This window comes from Myotis lucifugus, unplaced genomic scaffold (assembly GCF_000147115.1).
Source record: "Myotis lucifugus unplaced genomic scaffold, Myoluc2.0 scaffold_433, whole genome shotgun sequence".
Taxonomy (NCBI): domain Eukaryota; kingdom Metazoa; phylum Chordata; class Mammalia; order Chiroptera; family Vespertilionidae; genus Myotis; species Myotis lucifugus.
The window spans coordinates 510,077-520,000 of record NW_005871481.1 but is presented as its reverse complement, the minus strand read 5'-3'; the positions used below and the strand labels follow the sequence as shown (position 1 = coordinate 520,000).

At 44.6% G+C, this 9,924-nt stretch overlaps 1 protein-coding gene across 7 annotated transcripts in view; it reads right to left on the bottom strand.

The window, feature by feature from the left end:
- The window catches only part of UGGT1 (UDP-glucose glycoprotein glucosyltransferase 1), a 168,407-nt gene that overhangs the window by 113,542 nt on the left and 44,941 nt on the right, over window positions 1-9,924 (bottom strand). For all 7 annotated transcript variants that reach the window (XM_006102841.3, XM_014468153.2, XM_023744168.1 and 4 more), the window contains one exon: window positions 2,868-2,968. In XM_006102841.3, the coding sequence (XP_006102903.2) occupies window positions 2,868-2,968 (101 nt within the window). The remainder of the gene's footprint in view (window positions 1-2,867; window positions 2,969-9,924) is intronic.

The window sequence follows — 9,924 nt, the reverse complement described above, 5'->3', positions numbered from 1 at the left end:
GGGGGGGTTGGGCACCGCCCTCTATCACCCACAGAGCAGGGCTGATCAGGGAGTTGTGCGCTGCACCCTGTCAAACACAGAGCCGCAGGGCTATCAGGGGATTGGTGAGCTCCCCCCTATCAGGCACAGAGCAGGGCTGATCAGGGGGTTGGGGCGCCTTCCCCTGTCACGAACAGAGCAGGGCGGATAGGGAGGTTGTGGCCCCGCCCCGTCACACACAGAGCCCGCAGGGCGATCAGGGGGTTGGGGAGCTCCCCCCTGTCAAACACAGAGCCGCAGGGCGATCAGGGGGTTTGGGCGCTGCCCCCTGTCACGCTGATCCCGGTGCCGGGAGCCTCGCTGCTCCGCTGATCCCGGTGCCGGGAGGCATATTATCCTTTTACTATATAGAATAGAGGCCTGGTGCATGGGTAGGGGCAGGCTGGTTTGCCCTGAAGGGTGTCCTGAATCAGGGTGGGGGTCCCCACTGGGGTGCCTGGCCAGTCTGGGTGAGGGGCTGAGGGCTGTTTTCCGGCTGGCGAGTGACTGAAGCTTCCAACCGCTCCTTGTTTTCTTTTTTTTTTTTTTTTAATTCTGGGCCAGCTTTAGCTCTAAGGCCTCACTGCTGAAAACATAGATACAATGTTGTGGTCCGGCTAGCTTTCAGTCCAGCTGGTTTCTGGGGTTTTGTTTAGCTTCTTATTTGCAACATAGTACATAGTTGCTTAGAGTTGCAGCTGAGAGGCCGGCAAGTTAGGCGGGGAACGTTGGAGTCCGCAGTCACTGGAGCAAGCAAGCCTCCCTGCTCACTTTAGTGCATGGCTGCCGGCCGCCATCTTGGCTGACAGTTAATTTGCATATACTCACTGATTAGCCAATGAAAAGGGTAGCGGTCTTACGCTAATTACCATGTTTCTCTTTTATTAGTGTAGATTATTATAGACTACAGGCCTGGTGCACGAAATTCATGCACGGGGGTTGGGGGGTCCCTCAACCCGGCCTGCACCCTCTCCAATCCAAAACCCCTTAGGGGATGTCTGACTGCCAGTTTAGGCCTGATCTCTGTGGGCCTAAACTGGCAGTCAGACATCCCTCTCGCAATCCAGGACAGCTGGCTCCTAACCATTCACCTGCCTGCCTGCCTGATCACCCCTAACCCCCTCTGCCTGCCAGACTGATAGCCCCCTAACCACTCCCCTGCTGGTCTGATCGCCCCCAACTACCCTCCCCTGATGGCATGATCGCCCCCAACTGCCCTCCCCTGCTGGCCTGATCGCCCCCAACTGCCCTCCCTGTGCCAGCCTGATCACCCGCAACTGCCATCTCCTGCCGGCCTGATCGCCCCCTAACTGTTTGCTTCCCTGCGCCGGCCTGATTGGGCCCCTAACTGCTTGCTCCCCTACCAGCCTGATCGCCCCTAACCGCCTCTGCCTCAGTCCTTGGCACCGTGGCTTTGTTCAGAAGGAAGCTGGACATCCAGGACATGTTTGGTCGATATGGTTTAATTAGCATATTACTCTTTTATTAGTATAGACTAGTGGCCTGGTTCACGAAATTTGTGGACATTAAAAGGTAATTAATTAGAGGAAATATTTTAATATTGCTATTTGCCCTTTCTCTATAATAGAAGTGTCAGAGATGAAACAAAATTAGTAAAATGTATATGAAAATCTCCCTCCTGTCGGGGTCTAGGGCGCACCGCAGGGCCCAGAGTCAAGTCCCCACCCACCTGCGCGCGCCTCAAAATCGCACAAGACCCAGACCCACCCAGCCCCACCCCCATTGAGCGAGACCCAGACCTGACCGGCCCACCCCTGTCAAGCCCCGCCGGACAGGGAGCGCAGCCTTAGGTCTCCCAGCCTCTGCACCAGAGCAGGGGGCGTGGCCTCAGGTCCTTTGGCCCCGGGGTGGGGGACGTGGCCTCAGGTCCCCCACCCCGGCCTGGCACCACGCAGCCTCAGGTCCCTGCTGATCGGTCATTATGGCATCACAGTGTGATGACCATTTGCATATTAGCCTTTTATTATTATGACTAGTGGCCCAGTGCACAAAATTTGTGCACATTAAAAGGAAATTAATTAGAGGAAATATTTTAATATTGCTATTTGCCTTTCTCTATAATAGAAGTGTCAGAGATGAAAGAAAATTAGTAAAATGTATATGAAAATCTTCCTCCTATCGGAGTCTGGGGCACGCCGCGGGACCCAGAGTCAAGTCCCCGCCCACCCACGTGCACCTAAAAATCACGCGAGACCCAGACCCAGCTGGCCCCACCCCCATTGGGCGAGTTCCAGACCCGGTCAGACCCACCTCCATCAAGCCTGACCAGGCGGGGGGCACAGCCTCAGGTCCCTCATCAAACCCCGTAGAGCGGGGGGGTGTGGCCTGAGGTACCCTGTCAATACCTGCCAGGCGGGGGGCGTGGCCTTAAGTACCCTGTCAAGCCCCACCAGGTGGGGGGTGCAGCTTCAGGTCCCCCACCCTGGCCCGGCACTACGCAGCCTCAGGTTCCCACCTCCACTGTGGGCGCAGCCATCTTCTGTTACAGGAACCCTGCCTCCGCTATGGGTGCAGCCATCTTGTAATGGCATAATGGAGTGAGGGTCAATTTGCATAGTAATTCTTTATTATATAGGATACTACAAGCTTATGCATCTGGTCACACAATGAAAGATCTGGCACTCATTTACATACATTACTTCTGAATAGTGTTATCTGTCTACAAAAGGACTGTCTTGTCTGATAAATCATAATTAATGACTATCTTTAAAATCAGTAGTACCTTTACAATCATATGAATCAATACAATTGCATTCAAATTCTACCTTTTTGTAGTATCACAAAATATAGTCAAAAAGTAGGCCAGTGATTGTGTATGTTTTTATTACCTTGCAATTGCCAAACTTTTAAAGGTGCCATTTCATTGGTGCTCTCCACAAGATGCTTTCTAAGTTCTTTCAACTGTCCCTTCAGGTCAGGGTGCAGGTCTCTGAAAGAAACATAAAATCAGTCCTTGTCATGTGTCTTCTCTTTCTCAAAGCACACTCAAAGGTTGGCTCCACTTTTATTTCTTGATTTTCATCTTGTTTCTCTTTGCTTAAGTAAAAGCACATGTATGTTGAGGTTGGGGGGCTTGGTAAATAATTCTTTGGTACAGAAAAGCAAGTATGATGGCAACAATCAATTTTAGGCGGTAAGTACAATACATGGGTATGTTATACTATTTCCCATACTTTTGTGAGTCTATAATTTCTCAAAATAAAACTGAATCTATATTGCTATTAATCCCCAAATGAGTTTCTTTCCACAAATGCTCATAAATCCTTTGGTCACATGAATACAATGCAAGCTAACAAAGATTATTGGGTTTTGTTTAGTTTTCTCTTGAAATATAGTACATTCTCTTTAAAGCTAGTACAACAAAAGATAGAAGCAGAGATAAAGCATTTAAACGGACAGACAAATGACTGATAGTCCTTCTGCTCTTTTAAATGCTAGAAACTCAAAATTTCTTGTTTGTAATTTTTAACTTTTTTCTACCAGTTTACATTCAATACTATTCTACACCAGTTTCAGATGTAGAGCATAAACATTTTTTAAATACAACATGCATAAAGTTAACTATTTACTCACACCTTTTCCTTCCAAAGAATCCACTTCTAATCAGTCATTATAAACTTTTTCATGATAAAAATATCAAAAAATGGTCTAATTATTGTAGATAGCTAAATAACTATTCTGAATGTCCAAAAAGAAAAAATGTATTCAATACTCAAAAAAATACATTGTGCTGTAAATACATGAAATCATAATGCTATTCAAAAACAAACATAGTGTGCCTGGTATGGCTCAGTGGTTGAGCATCAACCCTAGGAACAAGAGGGCATGGGTTCAATTCCTGGTCAGGGCAAATGCCCAGGTTAGGGCTCAATCCCCAGTAAGGGGCGCAAAGGAGGCAGTTTCCTCAAAAAACTAAAAATGGAACTCCCATTTGACCCAGTGATCTCACTCCTAGGAATATATCCCAAGAAACCAGAAACACCAATCAGAAAGGATATGTGCACCCCTATGTTCACAGCAGCACAATTTACAACAGCTAAGATTTGGAAACAGCCTAAGTGCCCATCAGCAGATGAATGGATTATAAAACTGTGGTACATCTACACATGAAATAATACACTGCTGTAAAAAAGAAGGAATTCTTACCATTTGCAACAGCATGGATGGAACTGGAGAGCATTATGCTAAGCGAAATAAGCCAGTCAGAGAAAGATAAATATCACATGATCTCACTCATTTGTGGAATCTAATGAACAACAGTGACTCTAAGGACACACTGGTTCAGATGGATTTAATTGACATTTATAGAACATATCACTCTAACGCAGCACAATATACATTCTTCTCAAGTGCACATGGATCCTTCACAAAGATAGACCACATGTTAGGACACAAAACAAGTCTCTACAAGTTCAAGATATGAAATCAGGGAGGTCGGGAAAATGGCGGAGGCTTAGACGGACGTGTTGGTGCTTTATCCCGGAGCAGATAGGAGCGAGCAGCTGAAACGGGTAACAATCAGCCCGATCAAGCTGGGGAGGCTCAGCTGAGAGGCAGTCTGCAGCCAGGAAAGACAGAGAACTCCTAAAAAATGTGGATGGTTAGAGATTGAGGCTGAAACCTCCCCCTGGGCGCCAGCGCGGCGGCGAGACCGCGCCATCTTGGGTTGCGGCTGCCGGTTACCGGCATCCAGAGAACGGCTGCTGAACCAGCGCCTACCAACCCGGAGGCAACGACTCGCAAGCAGCGCGACTACAAGAGCCCAGCGGAGACCTGCATCCCTCCACAGAAAGGTTAGACTTACCCCAAAGGTGCGGTTTGCAGTTAATGTTGAAGCGAGGAACGCGCGCGCGGGCGCAAGGGGAAATGTGCGCACTCCAAAATCCGCGCACATAGAAGCCAGGGTAATCCGCAAGTGGGGAGGGCTCCCGCAGGGCTGCTGCCAGAAGGTATCACTATAAATGAGCCCATAATTGGACTGGATGCAAAAAGGGCTACCTCAGAGTTTCCCTGATAACCGGCTACTTGTTGCCAGGGGCTTGAGCGCGCGCAGACATAACGCGCAGACATTTCGCGCAGTTCTGGAGGGTGGAACCCTGCGAGTTCGAACAGCTTCCCAGGCTCTTGTTTCCACACTTCCTCTTACTTCTGGGAGTTTGATTGTTGACCCCATTGGATGTGATTGCCCAGTTGGGGTCACTAGCAGAGCTTGTAGAGGAATATTGTTTTTGGGGAGCCGGGGAAACAGAGCTGGGAGTGGAGCCTGGGGAACCAGCCCTGGGCGGAGCTGGTTCAGGTACAATACAGAGCTCCTGGTCTGAGAGAACTTATAGCCTCGGAGGTCAATCCAGAAACACTGCCACCCAGAGGCAGAGCCACGAACTGACTCTTCTGTAAATACAGATAAGGCAATAAGGGGATTTTACGGCCGGCCTTAAAATCAGGACTGTGGCTTACAACACGGAGGAGCAGTGTACCAGAGGGAAACTCAACATTCTCCTGAATTCCGGGCGGGCCAATAAGAACAGTAGAAGATCTGAAGCACCTGCATTACTGCACATTTTTATTTTTATTTTTTAAAATTACTTTTTCTCCTTTTAACTAAGAAAACTTTTTTTTCTGTTTTTCTTTTTTCTTTTTCTCCATCACCTGATTTTGCCCTTTCAGCTACTACATTTTTATTTTTAACTAGTATTTTTACCGCTACCATTTTACCATTCTTTTAAGTGTCATTTTATTTTGTCTTTATTTTATTTTGGGACTAATGTTCTCCATTCTATTTTCATCGTTCCTTTAGCAACATTGTTCTCTACCTCAATTTGCCTCTGTGCTAAACAATCTTCCCCACTTTTTCCCTTTTGCTGTCCTGTTTATCTTACCCTACTCCAGCTTTTGATTTTCCCTATTCTTTTTACCCCCTGTCAAAATTTAACCCTGCTTATATATCCTACGTCCTATCCCCTGTTCTAAATCCTTATACACCTTTCCCTTATCTTCCTTCACTATCCAATTTTTTTTTCCTCTTCTTCTTCTTCTTTTCTCTCTCTATTGTGTTATTGTTGTTTGCTTGATTGACGAATATATTGGGTTTTTTTTTTAATTGTTTGTGAGGTTAGACTGCTTATTCTTTTTATTTTCCTGCCCCTCCCTCTCCCCCCCCTCCCCTGGTTATTTCTGTGTTTCTGTTTCCCCTTGCGTCGCTTGATATTATTGGTTGTTTGTAGTTTGTATTCATCTCCAGGAATCTGTTGCTGTAATTTGTTGGTATTAGTGGCGGACCTATAGGAGTTTTCTCCTCATATAAATAGTCTCTTCCCCTTTTATACTTCATTCTCTTTTCTCTCTTACTTTTTTTTTCTTTTTTTTTCCTCCTCTTTTTCCCCTCCCTTTTCCCAATTTCATTTTTGCACTCCTTTTTTTCTTTCTTTCTTTTTTCTCTTCTACCTTTTTCTCTTCTTTCCCCCTTATCTCTCAACTCTCTTAGCTCGGGTGGCCACCTTTATTTGGGGTTAGTAATATCGTAAATACAATAGTGTTTAGTGCCTGGTACGTTGTGCCTTGTTGTGTTGTATTTTGTGCCTTTAAATCAACGCAGCAGATTCAAGCAACAGCGGCCTCCTGATCACCATACGCTCTGCCTGGGGAACAGTTGCTGTGTGTGAAGCCTCCCTCCACCAGCCAGAAGAGCCACCACAGCTGTGAACAGCACCCACCAGAGGCTCTGCTATCAACAGAGGAGCCGCTGCTACCACAACCGCCCAAGGAGCAACCACAGCCCGAGGAGCCACTGCCACCCAGGGAGCAGCCACTGCCACCCAGGGTCCAGCCACTGAACGATTCAACAACTAGTCATGTCAGTGAGATCAAACATGGGTAGACAAAGAAACCCCCAAAGGAAAGAAAAGGAGGACTCGCCAGAAAAGCAGCTAAGTGAGACAGAGATATGCAACATGACGGAAAAAGAATTCAGAATAAGGTTCCTAGAGTACATGCACCGGATGTTCAAGAAGCAAGAAGAAACAGATGAAAAACTCAACTACTTATGCAAGAAGCGAGAAGAAACAGATGAAAAAATCAACAACTTAAGTAAGTCCCAAGAAGAAATGAAGAGCGACATAGCCTCAATAAAAAACTCCATTGAAAGTATCAACAGTAGACTGGGAGAAGCGGAGGACCGAATTAGTGAATTAGAAGACAAGGAAGCAAAACACACTCAAACTGTACGGCAAATGGACAAAAAAATTAAAAGACAGGAGGAGAGCCTAAGGGAGCTTTGGGACAACATGAAACGAAGCAACATACGAATAATAGGGGTGCCAGAACAACAGAAAGATGAACATGGATTAGAAAACCTATTCGAAGAAATAATATCAGAAAACTTCCCTGAGGTGGGGAAGAAAAAAGTCACACAAGCCCAGAGAGTCCCAAACAAGGTGAACCCGAAAAGACCCACACCAAGACACATCATAATTACCATGGCAAATGTTCAGGATAAAGAGAGAATCTTACAGGCTGCAAGAGAGAGACGGAAAGTAACATACAAGGGATCTCCCATTAGATTATCAAATGATTTCTCAACAGAAACACATCAGGCCAGAAAAGAATGGACGGAAATCTACAAAGTGATGCAAAGCAAAGGACTGAATCCAAGAATACTCTATCCAGCAAGGCTATCATTCAAAATTGAAGGGGAAATAAGAAGCTTCACAGACAAAAAAGGGCTAAGGGAGTTTATCACCACCAAGCCAGCAATGCAAGAAATGCTAAAGGGACTGGTGTAAAAGAAGAAATATCAAGCTCAGAAAGAAAACAGCCACACACACACACAAAAAAGAAATGGCTACAAACAAGTACCTTTCAATAATAACTTTAAATGTAAATGGACTAAATGCTCCAAATAAAAGACACCGAGTGGCTGAATGGATAAAAAAACATGACCCATACATCTGCTGTCTACAAGAGACCCACCTCATTGGAAAGGACTCACACAGACTGAAAGTGAAGGGATGGAAAAATATCTTTCACGCAAATGGAAAGGAAAAGAAAGCTGGGGTAGCAATACTTATATCTGACAAAATACATCTCAAAGTGAAGGCCATAACCAGAGATAAGGAAGGCCACTTCATAATACTAAAGGGATCAATACAACAAGAAGATATAACCCTGGTAAACATATATGCACCCAATGCAGGAGCACCCACATACATAAGAAAACTTCTGGAAGATATCAGGGGAGAGATCGACAACAATACAATCATAGTAGGGGACTTTAATACACCACTGACATCACTGGATAAATCCGCTAGACAAAAACTCAGCAAAGAAACAGCAATCCTAAATGACTCACTAGATCAGATGGACTTAATTGACATCTTCAGAACACTTCACCCCACAGCTGCGGAATATACATTCCTCTCAGGTGCTCATGGGACATATTCAAAAATAGACCACATATTGGGTCACAAGCAAAGTCTCCACAAATTCAAGAAGATTGAAATCATAAAAAGCTTCTTCGCAGACCACGATGGCATAATGTTAGAAATAAACTACAATAAAAACAACCCAAAATACTCAAACACTTGGAAGCTGAATAGCATGTTATTAAATATTGATTGGGTTACCGATGACATCAAAGAAGAAATTAAAAACATCCTGGACACTAATGACAATGAAAACACAACAATCCAAAACCTCTGGGACACAATGAAAGCAGTCCTGAGAGGAAAGTTTATAGCTCTACAGGCCTATCTCAAAAACAAGAAAAAATGTTAGTCAATCATCTAACTCTACAACTCAAAGAATTAGAAAGAGAGCAACAAGAAAACCCCAGAGTGAGCAGAAGGAAGATAATAAAGATTAGAGCAGAAATCAATGACATAGAGACCAAAAAAACAATACAGAAAATCAATGAAACCAAGAGCTGGTTCTTTGAAAGGATAAACAAGATTGACAAACCCCTAGCCAGGCTCACCAAGAAGCAAAGGGAGAAGTCCCAAATAAACCAAATCAGAAATGATACAGGCGAAATAACAACAGACCCCACAGAAATACAAATGATTGTTAAACAATACTACGGGCAACTCTACTCCAACAAACTAGACAACCTGGAGGAAATGGACAAATTCCTAGAAAAATACAACATTCCAAAACTCAAACAGGAAGAATCTAAAAACCTCAATAGGCCAATAACTATGGAAGAAATTGAAGCAGTCATCAGAAAGCTTCCAGAAAACAAAAGCCCAGGGCCAGACGGCTTCACAGGGGAGTTTTACCAAACATTCAAGGAAGAACTAAAACCTACCCTCCTCAGACTACTACAAAAAATTCAAGAGGAAGGAACGCTTCCAAGCTCATTCTATGAAGCCAGCATCACCCTAATACCAAAACCAGGTAAAGACATCACAATGAAAGAGAATTACAGGCCAATATCCCTCATGAACATAGATGCCAAAATCCTCAACAAAATCTTAGCAAATCGGATCCAGCAGTACATCAGAAGGATCATACACCATGACCAAGTAGGATTTATCCCAGAGATGCAAGGATGGTACAGCATCCGTAAATCAATAAATGTGATACATCACATAAACAAATTGAAAGAAAAAAACCACATGGTCATATCAATTGATGCAGAAAAAGCATTCGACAAAATCCAACACCCATTTTTGATAAAAACTCTCAGAAAGGTGGGAATAGAAGGATCATACCTCAACATAATAAAAGCCATATATGACAGGCCCACAGCCAACATCATACTCAATGGACAAAAACTAACACCATTTCCCCTAAGAACAGGAACAAGACAGGTATGCCCACTCTCAACACTCCTGTTCAACATAGTACTCAGTATTAGCCATTGCAATTAGGCAGAAGAAGAAATAAAAA